Here is a 27,582-nt window from a genome sequence, read left to right as displayed (position 1 = left end):
TACCTTCAGTGATTACACACAAATAGAGAACATGTTTGTTTTACTGGGTGTCATAAATGACTTTGTCACTCGTTAAAGATTTGAAATAGATATAGAACTCAGAAAAAAAAAAAAAAAACATGATTCAATGACTATGATTCACAAAGCAGAAGTAAGTAGCATCAAGGAGCACAAACCTTTGTAACCCCCAGTGCTAAGCCTCATGTGTACTATCATTTAGCTGTGAGTGTGTCATATGAAGGCTGTTGACTCTGCAGTAACACACACATGATAAACTATTCCTGCACCACTGGGACAGGCTCATTACACGCTCCCGTTAGCAATATCATTTTAGTCAGACATATTAGAATATGTGCAACCTCCTAAATAAGCCATTTATTCAGCCCTGTTGAGTCCTAGCATGGTGAATCATCTTGAGTCCCGAGTAGGAGCTGGCTGCTCAGCTCTGCTTGTCAGCTTACGCAGCATCTGTGAAAACAAACTCACACTTTTCAACCCCCCCCCCTTCCGTTATGCTCCAAGCTGTCATTGTAGTCACCACAAAAACAGATTTGGTTGTTGTTGCTTGGGTCTTTTTCCAGCTATCCAGGAAATGGATTTGCAATACTGAATTATGGTCAGACTCTGAGGACGCTTTTCCAAAGTCCAGACATGTATTAACTTTCCCTCAGTGTACTTTAAATTGGACTTACTGTCATGCTTCAAATAGTAATTGAATACACTATTCTTTGCCATATCTCCACAACATTATAATAGTGATTACATGTGTTTGTACAGGCATGGTACCCATGCAGCAGCAGCAACAGCAGCAACAACAGCCGGGCTTCCCCATTGTTCCAGTCATGCAGCCTAACATGCAAGGCATGATGGGAATGAACTTTGGGGGACAAATGCCACCAGGAGCAATGCCTATGCAGGTACATTTGTGAATATGTACTAGGCTTCTGGAATTCTTATACACTTTCTTGATGATTTGTTAGTCTGTCAGTAGTTTTGAGGTGGAAACAACACCTCTTTTAATTCATTGTCATCTGCATTTTTGGTTATTTTTAACAAATTTGCCTTTATGGGCTTTGATTAATGAATATATAATACAAAACACTGCTGTATTGATTCAACTGATTTCATTTAAGTGGAGGCCTGGGTTAAGGATCTTCCTTAATGTTTTATATAGCATTTTTCATCATCATTGGTACCATTAATGTGATTCTGAATGGTTTTGCTTTTTCTTGGTGTAAATATTTACCTCAAAGGAGTATGACAGTAGGAATACGAATGAGATTTCTCTGCATCTTTTATGCCTTTTCTGGTTTATAACAGGGCGGGATGGCGATTGGGATGCAGACACCCGGAATGCAATTCTTGGGTCAGCCACAGTTCATGGGTATGAGACCTGCTGGACCCCAGTACACTGCTGACATGCAGAAACAAATGGCTGAGGAGCACCAGTAAGACAACCAATACCATCCACACTGTTACTATGCACACACATTGTACAGACATGCTTCCCTGATTTTTCCTCTCTGATGCTTGTGGGAGTTTGACAATTGGTGTTTTGAGAAAAGATTATCTCTCCCCATTAAACAAGATGGCAAAAAGTTCAAATATGGATTAGTATACTAAGTTAATATGCAAAGCGCAATGGGTTGCATGATTAAATATAACCTAAATAGCTTTCATTAATTACTGACCAGCATATTTGTGAACTAATATGAGTGGTTATTCTGATGTTTATCTTGCTCCTTACCTCCTCAGCAATATTAGTTGTTTTGCTCTACATCTAATTTCTGTATTCCTCGTTCCATTAGAAAGCGTCTAGAGCAGCAACAGAAGATGCTGGAGGAGGACAGGAAAAGGAGACAATTTGAGGAGCAGAAACAGAAGCTGAGGCTGCTCAGTAGTGTCAAGCCAAAGGTGAGTATTTCTTCACATTCTGATTACTTTATTCTTTGGTTGTCTCCTTGTCACCTTCCCAGCCTGTTTGGTAATTGATACTCTATTTTTCTGTGCTCAGACAGGGGAGAAGAGTCGCGATGATGCCTTAGAGGCAATCAAAGGCAACCTGGACGGCTTCAGTAGAGATGCGAAAATGCACCCCACTCCATCATCACAGACCAAGAAACCAGGTACCTCAACCTAAAAACATGGCTGTAATCCCTGTGAGAATAATAACTGGGTTGAAGGCACGTCAGCACGATGGCCACCCAGATTGGAACCAGATGAAGAAATTTGGGATTTTCTGTCGAGTGTTTGTTATCATATGGAACATAGATTCATAATCCAAATTTGTATCATGTTGTTTCAGATTCTTTTGTGTCTTGCGTACATCTAGTTTTGGTCAACTTCAATGTTTCCTTTTTATATTTGTGTTCAGTACAGCATCTGTTTGAAGACCACAGTTTTCACTTTCTGAACTTTTTATTGACACTTGCACTCCTTGATCTCTCTCATTTTACTTCTATGAATTTCAGAAAACAAACATTTTCTAAACATTCACAGTAACAAACACAGCTTGGAGTTTTTCAAAGACTCCAGTTTCCAACTTTTTTCCTTCATGCAACCTTAAAATGAAGCAGACTTGACTTTCAGTTCCTTGTCACAAGTTTTGTGACAATCTGTGAGCAGACTGAATCTCACCTTTTAAACCTCTCAGACTGCTTTATTTGAATCATTGATAATGACTTGATAAGATAAAACTGTCTGCTATTAAACTAGAAAAAAAAACAAGGATTATTCCTTTATATCCTGATCCCTCAGGTTAGGTATCTCTGCTTTACAGTCATTATTCTTGTGATGATATTTATACAAATGCTGCTCTACCCTTTAACTAACTAAATCTGAGTATTAGTTAAATGTGGCATATTAGGGTTTTATTTGAGTTCCTGGTTTATTTCTGGTCTTGCACAAAATACTGTCTCATTTCAATGTGGAGCCCTGAATTCAGTTTCCATTGTAGTATGTGTCGTGTTGTGCCATCATCATTATTTCTTCATTTTTGCAGACTCATCGCCATCACACCCGTCTGTCACCACTCACTCCCTCCCCCCAGCTTTGTCTGAGGACAATGATGAGTTTAGTGACTTTCAGGGGCCTGTAGATGCCTCACCCTCCTTCACTCAGCCCCCCTCCTCCTCCACTTCTTCCACCTTCGGCCTCTCCTCTCAAGCGCACATCCAGCCTTCATCCCTTGCCCCCAAGACAGGTTTCTCTGACAACGATGATGAATTTAGTGACTTTGTTCAGGGTCCTGTAAATACTTTTCCTTCCTCCAACCTTAACTCCTCCTCTCAAGCCCAAATCCAGTCGTCGTTCCCTTCCTCACAATCCCTCCCTCAGTCCCTTCCTGCGTCTGTGTCCATTCCCCCTGCCTCCCAACACTCTGCTGTCAACACCAGCTCCCAATCTACATTTCAAGGTAACTCTTCTTTTGCTCTGTTGACACCTCCCCACCCATTCCCATAATTTTAAAACAACCATTTACACTTTGAATCAGTTTAGAGGGCTTTTTATATTCATGGTGCTGCTTTTATTGCTGATGCTGAATATTTTTAAATTTACGTCTGGAATTTGGGTTGGTTCTTGGCCTGCTTTGCAGTGAGAGAGCATGCTGCCAGAAAAGCAGGTGGTCCTATTACTTAACAAACTAGGGAAACAAGGATGCAGAATATATAAGAAAACCCAACTGCTTCAGTCATATTGGGAATGTTTGTGTTGGTTTTAACCATTTAGCAATTGAATCAACAATAGAGTTAAATCACAGATTGTGTAGTGACAGAAGACTGTCATTCTCCTGTGTCACTTGCTGTCCAATTTTGAGATGAGCAGCTGTTCTTTGATATCGCTCAATTGATACACTATCAAAGACAGGACAGTGACATTGTCTTCTGTCCAGATAAATGCACCAGCTAAACCACCATTGAATGTCATCCCAATCCTCTTAAGACATTTCTGACCTAGTTGTTTAGCATCTGGAATAAGTAGATTTGATTGCATCGGGATTGCTTGCCTGTGACACAGAGAGAAGAGATCGAGGCATGATTTTATTTGCAATAAAGAAAGTTTTTTCTTCCGGCTGACCTTTGTCAGTGTTGAAGAAAAGAAACGTGGAATTTTGCACAACAGGCAGGCTGTATATAAAGAAATGTTAGTTAGCTGTCAGTTAAAAGTGTTAGGGACTGAAAGATCACACCAAAATGATTTTTTTTTTTTAATTTAAACTCCTTTGACAGATGCTTTGTACAGACAGACTGTGTTATAAAGAAGCCTGTTCCTCATTCACCCCTCTAGGCCCATCCCTGGAAGAGAAGCTGTTCTCCTCATACGATCTTACTGCTGATAAGACGGCTCAAGTTAGCTTTAAATCTAAGCAAAGTTTGTCTGAAATTGGCCCAAGAGCTAAGGTTTCAGCCCAGTTTCAATCCAGCACTAAAGCGAGGAACTGGGCTGCGGCCCCTGAGGACTTGAGTTCTGTCTTTGCTGCAGAAAAGCAACATGATGCCCCAGTAGCAGCATTCAGCGTCCCCTCATCAGCTGCTGACTCATCCTTCCAAACCAGTAGTGACGGTGGTGAGAGAAGTGCTTGTTTATTAGACTTCATAGCTTCTTCTTCCTCTCTCCCATGCATTGCCAAAGCATTAACGCACAGTCGAGGCAGTAGTTTTCTGTCATGGGGAAATAATTTCACTCTTACTAACCCTGAGAAAACAATTTTCTACCTTTTGCAGCAGCTGAATGTTTTTCTTCTCTTTGGGTCACAATTGGTTTATACCAATATCTGAAAAGGGCATCACACTACTGTGAATTTGTGCTGTTAAAATGAAATCACAACAACTTTTCCTTCACCTGTGAGATTGTTATATAGAGGTGATATTTTTGAGGTCTCCTCCTTGGTGTTTTCACATCATCTCTGAGGGCAAGTCTCTTCTTTTGTTTCTGCTTCTTTTATACCTCTTACTTCAGACCAGATCTCTTTAGACGGGCTCTCTCTCTGCACAGATATTTGAAATGGACTGTGGTTGGAGGTCCTGGGGTAGTACCTGCTGACTCACTAAACTGCTGTCTGTTCTCTCGCCATGTCACACCCTCTCAGAGAACTAGATCTGGTGCATGCTGGCTGCATTGGTTTAACAGGGCTGCGCATGGATTGGCAGGTGCCACTGAGGCCCAAACATAATCCAGGGCTGATTGTGCATGTTATTCTGCTACTCCTCTGTGCTGTAATTTGTTTGTCTGTGTCCATGTCCTCCATGTCATCAAGGGAAATATAGACGCTCATCACGGAGACCAGGGAGTTTTGTAATATGATTCATTTAACTGCCAAGGACTGATGGGAGTTTTGTGTGCAAAGTCACAGCTTTATGTTGCCTTACAGACATTATTAGTGACTCAAAACAAGCTATAGCTTTTTCAAAACTGTTTCCTCTTCTATTTGCAGATTAAGAGTTTATTTAGGTCAATGATAGCAGTCAAATTACATTTTTAACATATTGTCCCTACCAAACAGTCTCCTCTCTTACCTTACCTTGAATCTTGAAATAGCTCACAGACTGATTTATAGATGTCTGACATGGCTGGATGCTTGTGACTCGGGAGCCTTACATCTGCACCGAGCCGTCCTGACATCAGGTGTATGATTTTGTGGAGTTGGACACAAAGCAGGGCTCAGCTGCCAAGAGACTTGGAAAATCAGAGGCGTGGACAAGGCTTTTGCTGCAACAACTAAATGTGTTTGTGTGTGTGTTTGTGCGCGTGTGTGTGTTTGTATGTTTGTTTGTGTGTGTGTGTGCGCGCGCGCGTGCCTGCGTGCGCGTGTGCGTGCATGTGTGCGTGTGCGTGTGCTTGCAACAGCAGGTGTTGGCGTGTATCCACAACAAGAGCACATCCAGCCCATGCTACCAGCCTGGGTGTACAATGATAGCCTCGTCCCAGGTAAACGTTTACACTTGAAAATATTGAGTGTTATGTTTTACTGTTTTGTGAAAAGAGAATTTTTCAAATTCGTCTCTCACTCATCAGCATTTTCCTGTTTTTTTTACCCTTAGAAATGTTCAAGAAGGTTCTTGAATTCACCATGACTCCAGCAGGGATAGATACAGCCAAGCTCTACCCAATATTAATGTCGTCAGGTCTTCCCAGGGAAGCACTGGGGCAAATCTGGGCATCAGCCAACCGCACAACACCTGGCATGCTGACCAAGGAGGAGCTCTACACTGTACTTGCACTAATTGGTGTGGCACAGGTAAATTTCTAATTGTCCTTTTAGATATAGCTTCACTTTTCATCCCCCATGGCCTGTACATATGTGTGATATAAACTCTAGGCTAGGGCCTGTCACCAACATCCCTGGGATGGATGCAAGTCTGCAGGCAGTTCACAAATGCTGCATGCCACTGCCTCCATGTAAGGAATAATAACATACCTTTGGAGACGTAAATCTTCAGCAAGTTGAATTTGACATCTATTCAAAGGAACTTGACTATGCTGAATAAGTCATATGAAAACATCAGTCTTTTATATACTTCATTGACTCCTCAGCAGAACTAATCTGTGATGGCAAACTAACAAACATTTGCATTTTGTGTGTAACATCCATAATAATGAAGTTAAATAAAAATAGGTTTGTTTGTTATTCTGTGTGTCAGCAAATCCTATGAAAAGACCAAAACTGTCTCTCAATACTTTCACACCTCCCACATTGTCTGTGTTTGTTCACTTCAAGCTCATTTGTTTATGTCTCATCAGATCTTTGAAATCATCAACATTTGGCAAATATGCTCAAACAGGCTGTTTTTGTACTAGTTATTTGGACAACAGTGGAGCTGTGTGGCAAACTGTCACTAGTTGCATCATTTTAGTCTATTTTCTTTGATTCAGAGTGGCCTGCCAGCAATGAATGTTGAAATCCTTGGTCAGTTCCCTTCTCCGCCCATGCCCAACTTACCAGCCCTGGCTATGGCCATGGCCCCGGTGATACCCCAGCACCAGCAGTCAATGATGGCCCAGCCCCCTGTCTCTATGGCCATGCCCTCACCAGCACCACCAGTCATGGCCATGACACCTGCAGCACCGGCTCAACAGCCTGCAAACACTAACTTCATCGCCAGCTTCCCTCCCACACAGGTAATACAATTTTTCATTTACAGTGTAAGCATTTATTGGATGCCTGTTTCATCAACTGATCACTGTACGCAATTATAACACATGTCTTATTAAACAACATGTTGATACAGGGAACCAAAGCAGATGACGATGACTTCCAGGACTTTCAGGAGGCTCCAAAGGCAGGAGCGGGAGATCAGGCCTTTACTGAGTTCCAAGGGGAGTCGGGAGGAAGTTTTCCCAGCATCATTCCACCTCAACATCAAAACAGGTACCGTGCATTAATGCACTGATGAGTTTTTGTTTTTTGTTAGGTTTTCTTTTAAATAGTGGCGCATACAGGATTCAGTTGGCAACTCCTGAGTTGCCACTTTAAAGAGATATCGAGTTCTTTGTCATTTCTTACTCTCTCCACACTCCAGCTACCTCTGCTGAGCAAGAAATTGTGTCGATGAAATTATGTATATGCTAACCACCGATGAGTATCTAATATTCTTATGGTTATTTATAGCTGAGTTATTTTGCATAATTTTTGTGTCTTCCATTGTTCAACCTGGCAGTCAGAAACACTGCCTTAATATCGCACAATTACTTCCTCACAATAACAATGAACTTGTGCTGTTTCTTAATGAATTAATTTCAGTGGGCAGTAGATATCATAATTTCTGTGTATGACTTCCTAGCCCGTATGGAGAGACCATCCTTTCACTGAGATGAAGCTGAAGGGCAATTAAGAACTGAAATACAAAGAAAAAGCTAGAAACTAAAGTATTTTTCATCAAAGTGACAGACTTTTTATTATTCTCTTCCATTTCACCCCTTTAAACATACACTCCTGAATGTTTCAGCAGTGTAACAAGAATCTCCCACCATCTGAGATAGTTGTCTAATTAAACAAGACACTGAAAAGCGCTTGCTGGGTTGCCAGCCTGAAATGGCAGGCATGACTTACTGTCAGATGTCTTGCTGTGAAAGGACTTTGAGGAAACTAACACTCATTGTGAGCAAACAGATTCCCTGTAGTACTTTATTCTTGTATGTTATCAGATCAGTATGTCAGTCTTTCACTGTGCAAAGAAGGAATATTTTCAGTTTTGATTTTAATATCTCACAGGAACTTAAGTGTATATTTAATCCATCCAAAATATAATTTGTGTTTTATTGTGCTATGTTCCAAGCTAAGTTGGTTTGTCTATGATGGCTGTTTCAGCTGTTTGCAGCATTTTCTTCTGGATTAACAAATGAGTTGTACTGTAACATGTTCATTCAGAATTCGTAGTAGGGTAAAAAAAAAAAAACAAACAAAAAAAACAACCTGATAATAAACTTTTAATTTTAACATACAAACATGAGGGCCATATTGATCTTCTAATCTATCACTGCCAGAATGTCAAAATATTACTTTTAAATTCAGTTTATCTCATCCAAGGTACCAAGAGTAGACAAAATGCCTTAAGAGCCTCATGCAACTTCAGATCTGAAAAACCAAAAGCACAATATATGTCAAGGATACTTTCTCATAATCAGGATAGCACACTGCAATGATGACTGGAGACATCAAGACATCAGTTCAAACTATCATATATAATATTTTGAGGTAAATAAAAACTGATATATAACCCATCTTTATATGCACTTTTCAAGTGTAATTTAGTCTCTTCTCAAGATTTTATGATATAAAAGCTCCCTTGTGTTGCATCAGTCACAATGACTGTTAGTAGAATGGAAAAGCTTTTAACAAAAAATACCTGTGACTCCAAACTTTCCAAGCCCAGAGCAAATGTTCAATCAGCTCAGGCAGCTTATGGGGATTATGCTCTACTATTAAACCTCACTCCTCCTGATGTCTGACTATAGCTTTCTGTCCCTGCAGCACTCCTGCCATGCTAACACCAGTGTCTGGTTCCTCTTCTGCCTCCCTCACATCATCCGATAAGTATGCTGTCTTCAAGCAGCTGTCTGTGGATCAGCCTGCAGAAACTGCAGCAAATACCTCAGGTAGCTGGTACATTCACCTCAAAAAGGGCTTAATAGTGTGTTAGGAACATTGTCTGTTCACAAGCCAGGTAAACATTTGGAAGATAAAGTTTAAAAAAAAAAAAAGTACATTCAAAATTTTGAGGAAACTGTCCAAAGGAGCCTTAATAAAATAATATTTTATGGCAATGCTTTCAACTATTTAGGAATACAGTGTTTTGGTTGTTGGACAACACACAGAGAACAGATCCATTGTAACAAATTGTATTAAGGCAACACCTGCCTGCCTGCCTGTCTGTCTGATAAATGTGTTTTTTATTTTTCTGTTTAATTTCTTCTGATCCAGATACTGGAGACAAATACAGTGTTTTCAGGCAGCTTGAGCAACCTACCGACAAGAAACCAGCTGGTAAGAAACTCGCATACACTTGTAATACTTTTTTGTTTGTTTGTTTGTTTTGTTTGTTTTTTTTTTTTTTATACATGTTCTTTGTTTTCTTGAGTCAAATAATAATTTTTGCTCCTCACCAAACAATGAAACGGACACATTGGGTTCCAAGATTGTCCCTGTCAGAAAATATCTGGATAAACAAAAGCAATGTCGCAGATCTTGATAATCTTATTTGAATTATTGTGGCAGTGCTGGTACCTTTAGGTTACCTTGAGTTAAACACTTTATAAGCTGGGCAAAGCTATCAGACTACGCTGCCAAGTGTTGTTCCTTATTTACATCATATCTTATTTTTCAAGTTTACGTTGTTGATACTACAGCACTTCCCATCCCTGTTTCATTAGAACAGTTTCGGATGGGGACGACTCTTACAACTTCAGTAAGTCATGCTTTGCAGTGACCTTTCCTCAGCATTGTCAGGCTCTATCTCCTTAATGAGCCCATTAGTTGTCTCTATTCCACTGCACAGCAGCAGTGTAAACATACTCTTTATTTCAGTCCATGCATACCATGGTGAATTAACTAATCCAAAAAAATCAAGAATGCTTTCTGAATTTTTGTCTTCTGGTTTTTGTCACTTGTATAATCTTTTTTGAAAAAAAGACAACTTTAGTGTTGTAGCATATTTTGAGTTTCCTCATTGCAAAAAATCCATCTTAACCAGCAAAATCAGTTACAATTGAATCTTTTGACTCAGGATTGAAAAAAAAATAAAATAAAAAGAACCCTACCATACCTGAAATCAAACATTGGCACACAATTCTGTCTGCAGTCCAGACATAAAGAATAAAATGGCATGTTTAGATGGACTTTTTTGTACAGTAGAATGAACTCTGTTCTTTTTTTGAACAGTTCACAGCATGGCAGTGAGGGTGTATGTGTTTTCTGAGTTCACTTTTTTGTTGTTTACTGTTCCTTGGACACTTTTGCAGCCCGCAGTTCCCCTGAGGACTAAAAATTTACCATCCACCAGACAGCAGAGACAAACTAATCCACCCCATTTCTTTCTCGTAGGATTTACAATAACAAAATCATGGCTGTTGCTGAAGCTTTCTTCTCTGATGTCACAATATTTCTAGTTTTCAATGTTTTTCACTGATGATAAATTGTTATCTCTGGTTCATAGGGGAAGTATTTGCAGATTTCAAGTCTGTCAGCACTGATGATGGCTTCACAGACTTTAAAACCGCCGACAGCGTCTCTCCACTAGACCCTTCAGAACAGGCCAAAATTTTCCAGCCTGCCTTCTCCTCTGCTTTTCCAAACTCTCAATCGCTACAACAATTACCACAGCAGCAGCAGCAGCAGCAGCAACAACCAGCAGTGTCACTTTCTCAACCCAAAAACCCTCTGAATATGGCTGACCTGGACCTTTTCTCTTCTATAGCTCCCTCTGTTCCTGCCCCCACTGAGACAAAACCCAGCACCTTCCCCTCTATTTCTGTGCCCCCCTCTTTAGTGCTCCTACCAAGTGGACCTAAACCTCCCGGGGCAGGGTCAGATGATTTTGGTGACTTTGCCCTCTTTGGTTCCTCCTCTGATGCTGCTCAAGCTTCAGTAACAGCAACAGGTGGCACTGCAGCAGTGACTCAGGATGACTTTGCAGACTTCATGGCATTTGGCAGTTCTGGTGGGGAGCCTAAAGGGGAGAGCAGCACTGCTGTTCAAGGGGAGACCTCCATGCAGCAGCGGCCTCAACAAAGCTCAGACAAGTACGACGTATTTAAACAGCTGTCTCTGGAGGGAGGCCTCGCCTACGATGACACTAAGGAGAGCGCTGGCGGCTCCTTCTCTTCCCTCAAGAGTGACACAGACGACTTTGCTGACTTTCAGTCCTCAAAGTTCTGCACAGCACTTGGGGCTTCAGAGAAGACTCTGGTGGACAAAGTGGCCGCTTTCAAACAGGCCAAAGAGGATTCTGCCTCTGTCAAGTCCCTAGATCTACCGTCCATCGGTGGCAGCAGTGTGGGAAAGGACGACTCAGAGGACGCGCTCTCAGTGCAGCTAGACATGAAGTTGTCGGATATGGGCGACCTGGCTTCAGGAGATCTTAAGCACGTGATGTCAGACAGCTCTCTGGATTTGCCAGGTCTCTCGGCCCATCAGCCCCCCGCTACAGGTGAGGAACTAGTGCGTTTGCTCTGGTGAGGCCCCATCCAATTACACACAGTATTAATTCCAAGGCCAGCAGTGGCCTCTCCTCCTCAGTGCCCACTTGAAACCACCAAACAAGGGGTCAAAGGGCAATTAATGAGTTTGATATGGTCAAATACAGAAGACAGACATAACACTACATGATGAACATAACATATGAGTTGCATCATATCATCCTTCATATCATTCTTGCACTTCATGATTCATCTCTCAACATATTTATTTATATATTTATTAACATATTTATATGAAGCTTCGTTTCTCTTTTATTTACATGTCCCCCCCTCCATGTTTCTTCATATCTTATGACCGTGATTATTATTGTCTTGACAGACAGGTCGTGGCCCATATCTTTATTTATTTACAAATGATGCGTGCCTGTTTTTGAAGTATTGGCAGTCATAGTTTGTAGATAAGGTACCTGGTTGCTGTTTGTGCGACTCGGATAAGCTCCCCTGTTTGTTGTATACATTATGCAGCGCCAGACTTCATGCTTCCCCTATTGTCTCTACAGGGTGCGTGACCAGGATGTGTGTGTGTGTGTTACTGGCGTGTTAATGGTGACGGCTGTTGCTAGTTTTAATCACACGTTTAGTGAAGGTTGCAGTTAACCAAAGGCATACTCTGTCAGCCATCAGTTGTTAGTTTTTTGTTGTTGTTTTTTTTCAATATTTTAATGTCTTGTTTACGTCGGTCATGCTCCAGATAATAGAGTTTTGAATAGTTACCATAACAAGAAAATTTTACAAGCAGGAACAGCGAACAAGCCATTTTAAAATACAGCAACAAAATTTTGTGTTGAAAAAGCAGCATTTTCAGTATCTGAATGCGAGTGTGAAAGCTGTCCTATTACTCTGCAGTATTTTCTGATAGTAATGCAGTATTATTTAAAAAAAATAATAATAATAATAATAATTTCAGAACATGTTGGATTTTTCTCCCCTACCTCACATCCATGAAAGTTGAGTTAAAGTTTACATAAAGGTGGTTGTGCAGTCATGAATCTAAAAGGAAATCAGACTAATTTCCGTGATAATCAGGTAATGTCCATGTCAATGCTCCCTCTCCTCCTCCTCCTCTCCAGCACTCATAATTTATACATCAAGCATCTCACCTTCACCTTCATGTTTCACAAATAACATTCAAGACCAACTCTTTCTATAACTAAAGTTTGCATTTAATCTTTTTCATTTTTTATTTCAATGGTTTGAAAAATTTGTAGAAGTGGGCAAGGACCTAACCAATTGTGCTCTCACATGTCTGCATGGATGTTAAAAGTATTACAGTGTTGTATATCAGTTAACAATCAATTAAATCAACACATAAGGCAAGAACATCATTTCATCCTAAGCATTTATAATAATTTCTGTGACCAAATCATTGGAACACTGAACCATCGCCTTATTTCAGTGTCTGTGCCGTGCTCATATTTCTTCTGTAATAAGAAGGAAACTATCTCCAGTCCATGGAAATGCAGCTAAATACTTAGGCTACCACCAAGAGGGCAGAGATGGTGCCCAGTTTAACATTAATACATTCCTAAAAGCTTCTACACCACCATAACAGCTGCTTCATATTTCTCTTTCATACGTTTATTCTGTCCTTGTTCTTGGAGAGCTCTTGGACAAAACTGTTGTTACAAGTGTAGCAGGCCAAGCAGGTAAAGCGCCTCACAATGCTTTTCACTGTGTTTCTGGACATATATACGTAATCTTAAAGAGACAGTATTTCTTTTGTGAGATTCCTTTTGCGTCTGGTGCAAAAAAGGAATCTGATTTCACTTTTTTCTTCCTTTCTTTTTCTTTTTCTTCTCCTTTTTTTTTTTTTTTTTTTAAACTGTTATCTTTTTGATAGTACAGCATGAATTCATCATGTGTGGCTCTATGGTCTGGCTCTCTGAGAACACAATGAAGTTAGTGTTACCCTTCCTGCCTTGCTTTTTGCTGCAGTGTGCCTGCCTTTTCAATTTGTGAAATTGACAAGAACGTAATACAAGAATACAAAAACCATTTTATGCATAACAGTATTGCAAGTTGTTTTTATTCAAGGAAAAAATGTATACATACAGATTTATAGTGTATTTTTATTACAGGAATATGAGCTCTTATTTTGAGACTAGAAAGATTCCCTGATCTTGTTGTGATTTGCAAGTTATGTAAATTAAATGTAGCCTACAGTATTTAGTAAGACAAATATGTTAAAGTATTTTAGATTAATGTTCTGACGTGAGAATTGAGAAAACAATGGTGTAATTAGTTCAGGGATCATAAGAATTTGTGCACATTACCCTTTTGACAAACAATCACTGTAGCAAGAGAAAAGGATACTGTCTCTTTAAATCTGTTTCTAAATCTGTGATTTGATGAAATGAAGGCCCTTTCTGGGATATCAGCTGTAAGGATGGCCCTCTTTGTTTTCTGTAACCCTTTGAGTGCTTGAACAAGATCACTTCACATGTATAAGTAATCCAGATATTGTGATTTCCTTCCCTTAATTTTCTGTTAGCATGATCACTGGGACTTAATTTTATTTCATAATTGACAAAATGCATAAAGAGCCCCTTAAATAGTGACTGTATTGTAAGTCCTCAGTTTAGCTAAAGTAAAGTTTGTACAAAACTTATCTTTACCAAATTTCCCCTCAGGTTCTCAAAGGGTTAATGCCTCCTGCCTTGAGCTTGTTCTTGAATTAACTTTACAACTTGGCTTTTCAAGTGTTCTGTATTCAAATCTTTTTTTCCAAAAAACAGCTGTTGCTTTACATCCTAACATTAAATCAGAGTTTGTTACCTCCCCAGAATTACTGATTTTAGTCTGTGAATGTGCCTTCTCATTCTGGTTTCTGCTTCTATATCCTCAAATTATCTTTGTTTTACCTTCTAGCTGTTTGTTTTCTTCCTTTCCTCCCATATTCTGCATGCCCTTGTATTCTAAATGACTGAAATCTAATTTAACAAGTGTTAGTTTGACAGACCTCTTGTAATGATAGACCTCTTTCACAGTACTTTGTGATCTTTCTCTCTTTCGCTCTACTCATGTTGTCGTAATAAATATTACTGTTGGTATTGCTGAAACGCGTACCGTCTCATTTTCTCCTTTCCTTTCTTGAGAGGCCGTAAAGTGATTTGAGTGTCATGAGGCTTACAGATCTAGATCCTTGTCAATTTCACAAATTGCTTTGTGTATTTAAGGGTTCTGTCATGCAAAATAAGAAGGGTTCAACAAGGACAACTTGTATGATTGTGGGTGTGTGAGAGAAATTGAGGAGACCTGAAAACTAGTGTTGACAAATGTGAGCAGACAAAAAAAAAACAAAAAAAAAAAAAAACTAAACACTTAAGGAGTAGTAAGATCCTGTATTAATGCTGCTGTCAGTAGACAAAATCCTTCATGTTGCCTTTAGTACAAAGAGATCAGCTCTGATTACTGTTAGGAGCTCTGTTGCCTGTGAGAACAGAGTAGAGGAACTGTGCTACAGAAAAAGCAGTGTGAGTGTTTACTTTGTTTCACTAAAATTATGCAAGTGATTTTCATTTCATTAACATGTTTCAGCTCAGATATCAAAACCACGTTTACCCTGCCTGAGATAATTTACCAAACAATTCACAAAGGAGGAGGAGGATGCATGACTGAAACATAATGTCTATTACTGTTACAACAAAATGTATTGTTCAGCTCCTAGTACCGTAATTTTTGAGAATAATAATATTCAGCATTGATGCATTATTTTAGTTAGTATTTTAGTTTTCTCACATCTTAAAAATACCAAATGAGGGAGTTGGCAATGTACATCAGATGTGATTGTCGCTACTATGCATTACATGGGACATAAGTTCAAGTTTACCTAAATTCAAAAACAAGTATTTTTTCACTTGCCATTCATGGTATCTATCAATAGAGATGGTTTCAGTTTTGTTGGCACATCTGGTTTTATGAAGACCTGTTAGGTTTGGGCATCAGTTGTGTTTTGTTTTATTGAAAAATGGCATTGAGGAAAAACATCCCCTCCCAAAAACATATTTCAGGGTTCTTTTGGTAATCCACAGAGAAGCATTTTCTTAGGGTTTGACCCATTGATTGAATGTAGGGCAAATACTTCATATTTCCAGATCACTTTCATGATCAATAACTTTGTCAGCGAAACATCTTAAAGTTGCTACTCCTGTCCACTATCCTAGATGTGACACAATTAAATGTTTGACCAACTCTGTCCGTTATCAAATGAAATTGGAATCAGTAAATATTACATTTATTTCACAATTTTTACAAAAAAAAAAAGTGTAAAGTATTTAATAATTAAAAAAAAAGTTTCACATCCTTTGTGCTGAGGCAGAAATGTGAGACTAAAAAACAAAAAAACAGGACAAATAAAACTAAAATTATCTGCATGGACACAGTAATAGAGGTAAGTGGAAAATATTTGTCATTTGGGTTAACTGACCCTCTAAGAGTCCCAAAATCTTTGCACCACTTCAAAAGTGATATTACTTTTACTCTAGATAATTGATACAGTGATAATCCATCAGAAATCTCAGTCATTCATTCAGGCTCATGAATTCAATATAATGACAGGATCTGTGCCCTTCCTGGGAGCCACTGGTATATTTGTGTTGTCATTACAGAAGGAGACGACATGAAATTTGACCCATTTGGGACATCAGCCATCAGCACACTGACCAGCTATGACTGGTCAGACAGGGAGGAATGTCTGCCTGTCGAGGTTGGAAAGCTGCAGCGCTTGGAAGGAGCTTCCGTTCCATCCTTAATCCAAACACATACAAAGGAGCAGAGTGTTGGCAGCAGCGAGAGCATCACAAGTAGTTCCTTAGCAAAGATCACCACCTACTTCCCAACAGAAGATGGCTCATCAGCAGAAGACAAGTTCGAAGCCTTTGCTGACTTTGGCTCAGGTGAACCAGGCGGTGTCGATGATGAGGACGACTTTGGGGACTTTGCAAGTACTGTTTCAGAGAAATCAGACTCACCAGCTGCCACTGCTGAGGTTGGCTCTGAAGGAAACCAAAGTGAAGTCTCAGATGAGTTTGGTGCCTTCCAGGGGGACAAGCCCAAGTTCGGCAAATCTGACTTCCTCAAAGCCAGCACTCAGACCAAAGTCAAGTCCAGTGAGGAGATGATCAAGAATGAACTGGCAACCTTTGATTTGTCTGTTCAAGGTGAGTCCCAACCTCCAGTTGATCATTGCATTGAAAATTGTGATTATTTTCACTGTTGATGAATTTGAAATTAATAAATTGGCAAAAATTACCTGATCTATATACAAGATTTTAGATTATTTATTTTGAATTGAATATATTTGGATTGGGAGGAAAGAAGATATTTGAACATTTGAGTGGCAGGAATTATGTATTTATATTTTATGATCATTATAAATCAAACTAGAATATCATCACCAGATTGATTTGTGATGAACATCATTATCCATTGCACCCGTAAATCACCCGCCCATCAATTTACCGATCACACAATAATCTCATAAACTGTTTACAATCTAAATCCATTCAATTTAAATATTCACAGATAAACTTGAGAAAATCAACAAATTCTCCCATTTGATTATTTTTGAAACGTGAATGTGCACTTTTGCCTGACAAATGATTTGGCCAAAATTATTACTAATTGTTATCAAAGTTATTGAGATATTTTTCCAGATGGAGTCAATGTTATTCTAGGTTTTTTTTTTGTTAGTTTTTTTTTTTTAATCCCTGATTGCCATCTCCAAATCTTCTCACCTCAAGTGGCACAAGTCTGTCCCCACCCCCACACCAGTGTCCATCAGATCTGCAATTAAGCTGTCAGACATCAGGTGGCAATGTTGGGAAGACAGTGCTGCCCTCTTGGTATTGACTGGTGAGATGGACCAGCAGAAATTAGCTGTGCCCACTTAAGGCCTGTTCATTTTTTAACTACAGTTTGCTTCCGTGATGTTCCACTAATAATTTATAAGTGTTCCTTTCATTATGGTAAAAGCCTGTTTGCCCCCCACATTTATTTAATTGTGCTAAATGTAATTTGTGTGAAGAATAAGCTTCACTTATTCCAGTTCTGATTGAGTTGGAGCTTTAAGGGGTGGTGCGCAGGATGGCATATGTGTCTGTTGGTTGTGGAGCAGTTTGAAGAGCTTTCACCTGCATCTGGACAACTCACAGAAAACATATGCACTAAGTGGCAGTCCCACTGGAATAGTTTCAGTTTAGCATGTGTTTGTACTTGCCTTTTTTTTTTTTTGATGCCATGCCAGCATTTGCGGGTATGTAAGTCCTTATGAATAATTCATGGTTTGCATATTTGTGTCTGCATTTAATTATGGTTTGTCACAAATTAAGTATTTACTCATGCTGTCCTTGTCCAGCAGGAGTTAGCTGTAACTGAATGGCAGTCTAATGACTGCAACAAACAGGAGCATATCTCAAAATGAGTCATCATCACTGTTTGCTGCATTGATGAGAAGGCGAAAAGTTTGAAATATGTTTTTGTGCTTCTGTCTGACGTCATTTAACTCTCTCATCTCTACTGTCATTGCCTTAGGCTCCCACAAACGTAGTCATAGTTTGGGTGAGAAGGAGATTGGGCGTTCTCCCCCTTCTCCTGCTCCAGAGCAGCCCTTCAGAGACCGATCCAACACCCTGAGTGAGAAGCCTGCCCTGCCAGTCATCAGGGACAAGTACAAGGACCTGACTGGGGAGGTGGAGGTGAGGAGGGTGCTGTGTACTGTGTAACTGTACCACATGTTAATCGCTGGTTAATAACCACCAGATTTCAGCAAAAATACTCAGTAAACAATACCACTGTTCTCTTGTGTTCTGTTTTGCCCTTGTGTTAAGTTTAGATAATTTTGTGCTGTGTTGTTGCAGGAGAGTGAGCGTTACGCATACGAGTGGCAGAGGTGCCTAGAGAGTGCTATGGAGGTTTGTACTGTGTTTCTTATATGAGTAGTAAAATAATTAAGATCAAAAGTCACTGAAATGATTTTTTTTTTTTTTTTTTATTAATTACATTTTGAGACAAATTATTAAACTCTTTAAACTTCATGATTTAGACTTAAAAATAAATGGGGGTTTTTTATGTTCTAAAAAAACAGTCATAGCATTCATGAACATTAATATTCCAGTCAACAGTGACAGTCTGTGAATTTTCTCTAACCTCAAGTTCTTTTAAAATGAAATACTTAAATACTTATCTTTAATGTTGCCAGTCCCAGAAAAGTGGCCAGTTTGCTCAGTTTGCCCACACCTGGTCTGTGTCAGTCAAGGCAAAGATGTATGGTGTGACAATAATATTGGTTGTCAATTCGGGCAGCATAGTGGTTTGTGCTGTTACCTCACAACAAGAAGGTCCCAGGTTTGGTTCCCGAGCCTGGGGCCTTTCTGTGCGATGTCCCTGTGCTTGCGTGGGTTTCCTCCAGGTACTCCGGTTTCCTCCCACCATTCAAAGACATGCACATTTGGTTTAATTGGTGACTCTAAATTGTCTGTAGGTCTGAGTGTGAGTGGTTGTTTGTCTCTGTCTATCTCTGTGTGTTGGCCCTGCTGGCGACCTGTCCAGGAATAGGCTCCAACACCCCCACGACCCGGAAGTGAATGAATGAATAAATGAATGTTGTCAATCAATTTTGAGTACAATAATTTTGGTCTCTGTCTTATCACATTAAGGTAATCACCAAAGCTAACAACACCCTGAACAGCATCAGCAGCTCCTCTGTCTGCACTGAGGTTATCCAGTCTGCTCAAGGGATGGAGTATTTGCTAGGTGAGAATTGCAAACCATTCTCCGCAACCAACACGTCAGTGCTTGGTGTATATTGTGAATAAGAGGCTGTTGAAGAAGTATGCTCTGAAGGACAGAGGTACAGAGAGGGCAAGATTAAAACAAGCTCTAGTGTGATGGCTTGTCTCTGCCTGGTCTGAGAAGGTCTTGGCCCCTTATTGTGTTTCTCTGCTTGTTACAAGCTACAACTTGCAAACACGCCAAAGTGAGGTACTGAACACAGCTTGCCTGGTAAAAATGGAATCAAAAGCGCAATAAAACATGTTTTATGTGCTTTTCTGTTTTTCTTTGGTCTTTCAGGCGTGGTGGAAGTGTACCGCGTCACCAGGCGCGTGGAGCTGGGCATCAAGGCCACAGCAGTGAGCTCTGAGAAGCTGCAGCAGCTGCTGAAGGACATCAGTCGTGTTTGGAACAACCTCATAGGCTTCATGTCACTGGCCAAGCTTGCTGTAAGATCCTCAGAAAACATAAACCTGCCAGAGCACAGGACAGTTATAAAAAAAACACTTTAATTTGTGTATGCTGCTGCTTTTATCACCTTCTATCATCACCCAAACATGTTTACTCTGTCAATTGGAGGTAGACAAGTTTACGTGATAATACAGCAGTGAAGATCAATTCACAATATAAAAGGCTGCCAATAACTTAATGAAATGTTGGTGAATCCAGCATTGTCAGTCCATTAGGTTAAAATCAATGATCCATTGATTTGGATGCAGTGTAGCTAGAATCTTTTGATAGGCCAGTGTGCAGATCAACAGGAATGACAAGGTCTTTATAGAGTTATCCAGCTGTCTGCTAGTTTCTGAAACAGAAACTGTCAGGTGCAGGGCCGTCCTTATCCACAGAGCCAACACGAGTGCATTTTTACACAGAGAGGTAATGTTTAATGGAAGCATGCAGGTAGTTTTTTCCTGAAAGGATAAGGACACGTGCTGCTATTGTCTGCATTCACTCTGCATAGTCAAAGTCAAGCAAAGACATTGTTGCTCTGAGATGTTTATTGTAAGCAGACTTGTTTTCACTGCTGATATTGTAAGAATAAAAGTGTCCACCTTTTTCCTGTAGCAGGAAGTAAAATTGTGTATATTTGTGTGTGTGTGTCTGTGTGTGTGTGTACAGCCTGATGAAAGCTCCCTGGATTTCTCCTCCTGTATTCTAAGGCATGGCATCAAGAATGCCAAGGAGTTGGCTTGTGGGGTGTGTCTGCTTAATGTTGATGCTCGCAGCAAGGTTTGTATGTTCACACACACACACACACACACACACACACACACACACACACACACACACACACACACAAATACAAACATTCCAAACTGGCAGATTACCTGTTTCTGAATAATTTTTTACATTAATGCTGTTGTGCTCATCCACACTAGATAACAACTGACATTTTTTTGACTTTGAAACGTTTTGCAGAACAAAGAAGAGAGCTCTATTCGACGTCTGTTTAAACGAGTATGAGACAGTAAACTCTCAACCAAATCTCTTTTCACTCTTTCCTGCTGGGGGCCTGGGGGTCTGTTCTCCTCTTACTGACCAGCCCAGTGGGGAACCAAAGTGACAGCATTCATGCCTTTCCATGGTTCCTCTCTCACAGGCAAATAACAGTTGTCTCCATAGAAACATACAAAGTTTACAATGATAAAGGTAGTCAATTTACCATTTCAAATTCTTAGTAACTTTTGGTCATTTCATTTCAAACAAAATTGAATCTTAAGCAGTTTCTTTTTTTAGCCAGTGATGTTTTGTTGGCTGAATTGACACTCAAACATAATATTGTGCTACTCTCTCTCACTGATGTGTTAAATGTTTCTATGTGTTTGTTTTCACCTCACAGGTTTGAGGGTTACATACTTGATGTGCTTAAAAACGTATCAGAAAAAAAATCTGTTCTTTCGTGGCAGTGTAGAGTTTGGTAGTCTTTTCTGAATAGTATGTTTCTATTTCTAATGTTAAAGAGATAACAATGAGCTATTAGAACCCTCTTTAACCTTCAGATAAAGTTGGCTAGAGTATAAATTTCCCCAAATCCAGTCAAGAGCAGGACAGAGTTGTTAAATTTAACCTAAGATCTGATAACATTCAGGTCCTGCCGCCGACCAAGTCCAGTCAGGCCATATGACCCAGTGGGTAAAATTTGATAGATGAGAGAGACGTGCTGTGCCTGTTGACGTTGCCAAGCTGTTGGCCAATCACTGTACAGAGGCGGGGTTTAGCAAAGTGTCAACTGTAATCTCCTTGGTTATTTGTTGAAGGAGAATTGAAAGAAAGTATCCAAGGATAATAATGTGTGCTCCTGAAATATGTGAGAGGGGAGAGTTGTCACTTTGGCACCTCAGGATGGGTTTTTGCACACTGGGATTGGTTCTTCAAGGTCACAAAGGTCATTACTTTGTCTTGAAAGGGTTTCATTTTCTATTCTGTCGCCTCCATCCTGAGGTAGCTGCTCACCTTGAAACTTTCATCTCACAACCATCAGTGTTTCTGATAACTGCTTAGTTATTAACTCTGACTGGGGCGCTCTGTGCAGAACTGCTGCATTTCTACCTCCTCGCCTCCTGGCTTTGATTTTCATTGACGTGGGCCATTAATGGTACTCTCAGACCCTGCGGTTTAGAGGGGGTGATGGTGGCGCAGATTATTTCTCATGTTCCCTCTGCTGCTCAGCCAGAGCCAGATGGATGGTCCAGGCAAGATATGGCTGACTGAGAGGCATCTAGGCTGCAAGCAGATGTGGCTTACACATTAGTCATAACCAGGGAGTATGGCTGATAATAGACCTCAACACACATTCTCTCACCTCTCACTGTTGTGTGTGCACAGACAGGCTGAAATGAACACACTTTTATTTTGTCTCTGTGCTACTAGCATGAGATTAATAACCCATCTTTTAATTACATTTTTGGCAGAGACACACTGGTAAGAATGCATAAAAGCCCACTGGAGTGTACTAACCCCTCAGAGTATTAGGAAGTGAAAAAACAGCTTTGGCTTCAGCAGAGTGATTGTTGCATTGTCTCTTAGTGAGGAGGCACTGATTTCAAATTAAATCAGATTTATTTATATAGCACCAAATCATAACAAAGTTACATCAAGGCACTTAACATATAGAGCAGGTCTAGACCAAACTCTTTATAAAATGATTTAAAGAGACACAACAGATCCCCCGATGAGCAAGCACTTGGCGACAGTGGCAAGGAAAAACTTCCTTTAAGAGGCAGAAACCTCGGGCAGAACCAGGCTCAGGGGGGGCGGCCATCTGCCTCCACTGGTTGGGTAGAGATTTGTTTTCTTAGCCATAGCTACAGAAGGGTGAATATGCTGATGTGCCATTGATGATGTGACACGAATCAGTAAATGCTATTTATTGATGCCATTTACTAAATAGGATAATCCTAAGGTTAGGAGGCAGAGATGGGCAAATGGCAGCAGCTTCATCTTATCTCAGTTTGTGTCTAAAAAGCAGGGGCTGCAGTCATAAGTTTTATCACAAGTGCTACGTTTCGACTAATGATTCTCCAGCTCCTGCATTAAATGATAATGCTAATTTGAGCAATTACAGGCAGAAGCACTGGAAAGGATTATAAATTGAATAATTCAGCATTTCTGGCTATTTATATTAGTGCAGGTTTCTGAAGTGCCTCTAGTATTTAGATTGATTATGAGTCTGTGGCTTTGGCAGCAGTGCTGAGTTGAATTTAGATCTTAACTTTGACATTTTATTCTAAACTTCCCCATCTCCTCAACATTTTATTTTATAGATTTGTTGTTAAGTTGCCCCTCTCTGTCGCAGCATGCTTTATTGTGGCTTGTGTTAGAAGGGTTCCTATACATCCAAACAAAGACTTAGTTGGATTCTACCAGAGCTAGTAAATCTGGAAATAGACAAAGTGCCGAAAAAACACATCACAAATCTTTGTAGATGTTAGCACTGTTTGTACCTGCAAAGAATATTGTGGAGTTACAGACAAATTCTGAGTGTTCCCAAGCTAAAGCTGCCATTACTGCAGAGGGAGAGGTGAACAAAAAATATTTACATTGACAATGAAAGCAGAAATGCTCTAAATTAATTAGTTATTATGTGTTAATGTGGAGTCACACAACATTAGTCTTACTGTAAATTGGGCAAGAATATAAAAAAAAATCCTAGGTGACATTCTCAAACAGGTTTTTTTTCCAACCACCCAAGACCCCAAGAAATGTGATCAAATAAAACTAGTTAATTTACATTTGTCTTGGTTATTTTGGCTGGTAATTGAGGTCAGTAGATTAGCTAAATAATTGTATGTTGATCATCCCACTAATTGTCTCATCTCTTGATCAGAGACCTCTAAGCAATGTCAGTAGATCATGTAGATTGGATTTGATGTGGCAGAGGCCTTTAGTTTGTTTAATGTTGTTGCAGCTGACAAAAGCAGAGCCCTGAAGAGACACCCCGGAGTCTGTTAAAACTGGGCATTGTTGATCACCACAATAACTGCAATTTGCTGTTATTGTCACTATTCACTAGTTCATTAAAAAAATTGTTTAGCCAACGAAGATGTTGCTGAGCTGAACTCAAACATCTTGTTTTGTTTAAGTAAAACATTCAAAAATCCTTTACATGTATTCACAGAGGTGGATACATGAAGCCATCGCAGTAATGGCAGCTGAATGGCAGCAGGAACAAACTGCTGCAATTAGCATCCACAGCTATGACTAAAAATTTCAGTCAATATTTTTGATCAGTCATCGCAAAATTCCTTGAATTGTGGGACAGAAAATTTATAATTATACATCAATTTTATATTGTGCTTTTTTAGTTGCTCAGACGCTTTACAGATAAAGAAAATAAATAAGAAAATAAAAGGTCTGAAGGTCTGTAGGGAGTCTGCGTTTCTGATGTTTAGTGGGAGGGAGTTCCAGATGACAGGGGCAACAGCAAAGGCTTGGTCCCCCAAGGTGCTTTGTTCTGATGATATGGGTCAGGAGGTTGGAGTCAGAGGAACAGAGTCGACAAGTCAGGGAGTGGTGGTAGAGGAGGAGGTCAATGAGGTAAGAGGGGGCGATGTGTTTGAAAGCTATTCATAGATGCTGGTGGAGGGAAGACCATAAAGACCATATTGCAGTAGTCAAGTCTTGAGGTCATCAAGGCATGAATAAGGATTCAGCAGTGGGCTGTGTGAGGGAGTGGCGGAAAAGGGCGATATTTCGGAGGTTGGAAAATTATGTTCTAGTGATATTACCAATGTGTGTTCTGAAGGAGAGAACGGGGTCCATTGTAGCTCTGAGGTTTAGCACTGAGGAAGTGACGTTGTGACTGACAATATAAAAGGAGACGTTCTGAAGGGAGGGTAGGAGAGCTTTGGGCCCGATAACTGTGGGTTCTCTTTTGTTGCTGTCTAGTTTCAGGACGTTATTGTCAATCCAGGATTTGATGTTGGTCGGGCAGTTTGTGATGATGGAGTTTCGGGGGAGATGGAGTTGGTGGTGATGTGAAGTTGTGTGTCATTGGCATAGTAATGGAAGTGAAGACCGTGGTGGCGTATGATATTTCCAAGGGGGAACATATGAAGAGGAGGGGACCAAGCACCGAGCCTTGAGGGACACCGTGGGTGACTGGGGTGATGTGAGGCTTGCAGTTGTTGACCGAGATGTTGTGATGACATTCGGAAAGGTAGGAGGTGAACCAGTTGTGTGCAAAGCTGGTGATGCCAAGGGATGACTGTAGCAGGCTGATTAGGATGGAGTGGTTGATGGTGTCAACGGTGGAGCTGAGGTCGAGGAGGATGGTAAGGGAGCCAGAATCGGAGGCGAGGAGGTTGTCTATGACCTTGAAAAGAGCTGTTTCTGTACTGTGGTGGGTGCCTTCGGGTAGTAACTTTGATTGTTTCCTGTTTTCTCCCACAAAGGTGCAGGTAGAAGGGAGCTCTTTTCTGTCCAGCTGATCTCAGTGTTAGCTTTCTGCTCTTTCTATCCACATATTTATTTCCATAAATATGCCTCAACATGCTAACTCCTCTTATGCTTACAGGCATTGACTAAAGACAATGACTGGAGTTTAAGGGTAATTATACCTAATTTTAATTTATTGTTTCATATGGAAATATCAGACAGTATAGAAACACAACATATATATTCAGGGTAGATTTTAATACTATCTAATCAGGTAGTGACTCACCCTGAAACCTTAACCTTTACATGGAGCTACAAAGGTCAGGAGAATTAGAGCTGTTGTTTTATCTGACCAGCTCCAGTTGGAGACCACGAACATGCTCATTCCTGTTTCAGCGCAGAGTTCCCAGAGGCTAAAAGGTTTAATAATGCACAGCATCTGTCTTGTTAAAACAGACTAAATTAGGCTGTATTCACTGCCATGCAGGTGAAGTCTAAGAAAAGCTAGAGAGTCGGAGAGGCTCTGCAGTGAAAGCAGGAGCAGTTACTGTGTGTCATTGTATGACCACCCTTTCTTTAGCATCCTCTCCAGCCAACATTCTCAGCATTTGGAGCCCTAAGTGCAGGTTTGTGTAAACAAGTAGGCCAGGGCATAAAAGAGCTCTGAAAGAAAATTGCTCTGCTTCTGAAAACTGAACGTGTGAGAGAAAGCAGTGAGTGGAAATGTGTCATTATGTTTGCATTAGAAAGCTCTTTATGCAGCGGCATGTGTGTGCTGCAAACGGCGCTTGGGCAGGTGGAAATGTATTTGGCTTAATGTTGTGTTGTGGTTGTTGTTTGTTTTTTGTTTTTTTAGTATGCAGTTCATGCTTTCTGCATGCATCTCCCCTCTCCTTCTCTGTGGGAGGCTATGATTCACTGCACATGACTCATTCCTCTCTTTGGCTTCCAACTCCAGTTTTTCACCAGGGATGCAAACTCTTAAACTGCACATCACACAAATTAGCATCTTCGGATTGCATACACAGTGTTGTACCTGGGCTCAGTCCAAGTCCGAACTTGCATCAGATTATGAAGCAACAAGCTAAGCATGTTTTGCCAAAGTCATATCTTTGTCATTTGTCTTTGTCCTTTTGAGTGAAATAAATGACTTAAATTGTGTTTTCCACCAGAGAGCATGATAACATCTCAGCAGCATGTCGTTGAAGCTTAACTTCTTGGCTGTTTCTAAAATAATCTTTTTTTTTTTTTTTTATTTGATTTTTTTTCTTTTTTCTGGCTTTTGATGCATCAACTTTGTAGAGACGTTCACATCACGGCATCACTGATAGTGCCAAAATATATGAAATACTAGAAACAGCAACATGCAAGACACATTGAATGACTAATTTGAATAAATAAATAAGTACTAAGTACATTTTCTGTGAAACATAACGTCATCTAATCTACAGCACCCAACTTTTATGCGAATGTTTCTCTTATTAGTTTTTGGTATCCTGTATATTTTCTAATCCATAAAAACAGAAGTACCAAGGAGGCTGTCCTGCCTCTGCCAGTCTCTCAAGCATCAATTTGCTGCTGGGTCTCCTACTGAAAAGCTGAATTTTGCACCATGGTGCTGCCTGTAAGGGATTAGTATCATGCTCTGAGTTGACATTTGAGTCTGACTTATTTAAACCCAAGTCTTGTGAATCATACTGTCAGTAATGACTTCAGCAGTAGTTAAATGAAGCACTGATATATCAACACAGAAGGAAAGAATTAGGGTTTGAAGGCTCTTCCAGTCTAACTGTGTTAGGTAATTAAGTTGTAAAACCTTTATTTTAATTCATTGATTTTTTTGGCTTATTACTTTTCCCTTACAACATTCAACATCTCTAAAGAGAGGTACATCATTCAACACAGGATGATGAAGTTTAATAAAGATTTTTTTTTTTTTTTTTTTTTAAATAAATATTACATTTTTACATTTAAAAATGTAATTTAACAGTATCTTAGATACCAGGTCATGTCACTAATCCGAGGCTCCATAGATGAGTAGTTAGTGTTAGGCAGGGCCATTATTGTTCTCCTGTATGATTTAACTGCTGCATTATTCATGTGCATTAATAGAACAAACAGTAAAATGTGTAAGTATCAAATGTATACAGGATAAAACAGGAAGGCTAAAAGGATAAGACTCTCTGGATTTAGTATACATTATGTTCATACATAGATATATTCATATACGTACTGTGT

General features: G+C 40.0%; 1 protein-coding gene across 7 annotated transcripts in view; it reads left to right on the top strand.

The window, feature by feature from the left end:
* The window catches only part of synrg (synergin, gamma), a 33,594-nt gene that overhangs the window by 4,875 nt on the left and 1,137 nt on the right, over positions 1-27,582 (top strand). Inside the window, exons 3-23 of one of the 7 annotated variants that reach the window (XM_029516826.1) lie at positions 778-917; positions 1,321-1,448; positions 1,809-1,914; positions 2,015-2,126; positions 3,002-3,415; positions 4,483-4,566; positions 5,848-5,928; positions 6,042-6,238; positions 6,874-7,119; positions 7,230-7,369; positions 8,972-9,096; positions 9,422-9,484; positions 10,653-11,645; positions 16,302-16,853; positions 18,226-18,389; positions 18,552-18,605; positions 19,350-19,446; positions 19,765-19,913; positions 20,587-20,697; positions 20,887-20,925; positions 25,484-25,516. In XM_029516826.1, coding sequence (XP_029372686.1) covers positions 778-917; positions 1,321-1,448; positions 1,809-1,914; positions 2,015-2,126; positions 3,002-3,415; positions 4,483-4,566; positions 5,848-5,928; positions 6,042-6,238; positions 6,874-7,119; positions 7,230-7,369; positions 8,972-9,096; positions 9,422-9,484; positions 10,653-11,645; positions 16,302-16,853; positions 18,226-18,389; positions 18,552-18,605; positions 19,350-19,446; positions 19,765-19,913; positions 20,587-20,697; positions 20,887-20,925; positions 25,484-25,516 — 4,028 coding nt within the window. Of the gene's footprint in view, positions 1-777; positions 918-1,320; positions 1,449-1,808; positions 1,915-2,014; positions 2,127-3,001; positions 3,416-4,287; positions 4,567-5,847; positions 5,929-6,041; positions 6,239-6,873; positions 7,120-7,229; positions 7,370-8,971; positions 9,097-9,421; positions 9,485-10,652; positions 11,646-16,301; positions 16,854-18,225; positions 18,390-18,551; positions 18,606-19,349; positions 19,447-19,764; positions 19,914-20,586; positions 20,698-20,886; positions 20,926-25,483; positions 25,517-27,582 lie in introns of all 7 variants that reach the window. The other 6 variants (XM_029516823.1, XM_029516822.1, XM_029516828.1 and 3 more) reach the window with 6 other exon arrangements.

This window comes from Echeneis naucrates, chromosome 13 (genome assembly GCF_900963305.1).
Source record: "Echeneis naucrates chromosome 13, fEcheNa1.1, whole genome shotgun sequence".
Taxonomy (NCBI): Eukaryota; Metazoa; Chordata; class Actinopteri; order Carangiformes; family Echeneidae; genus Echeneis; species Echeneis naucrates.
This window is presented reverse-complemented; position numbering and strand designations above follow the sequence as displayed.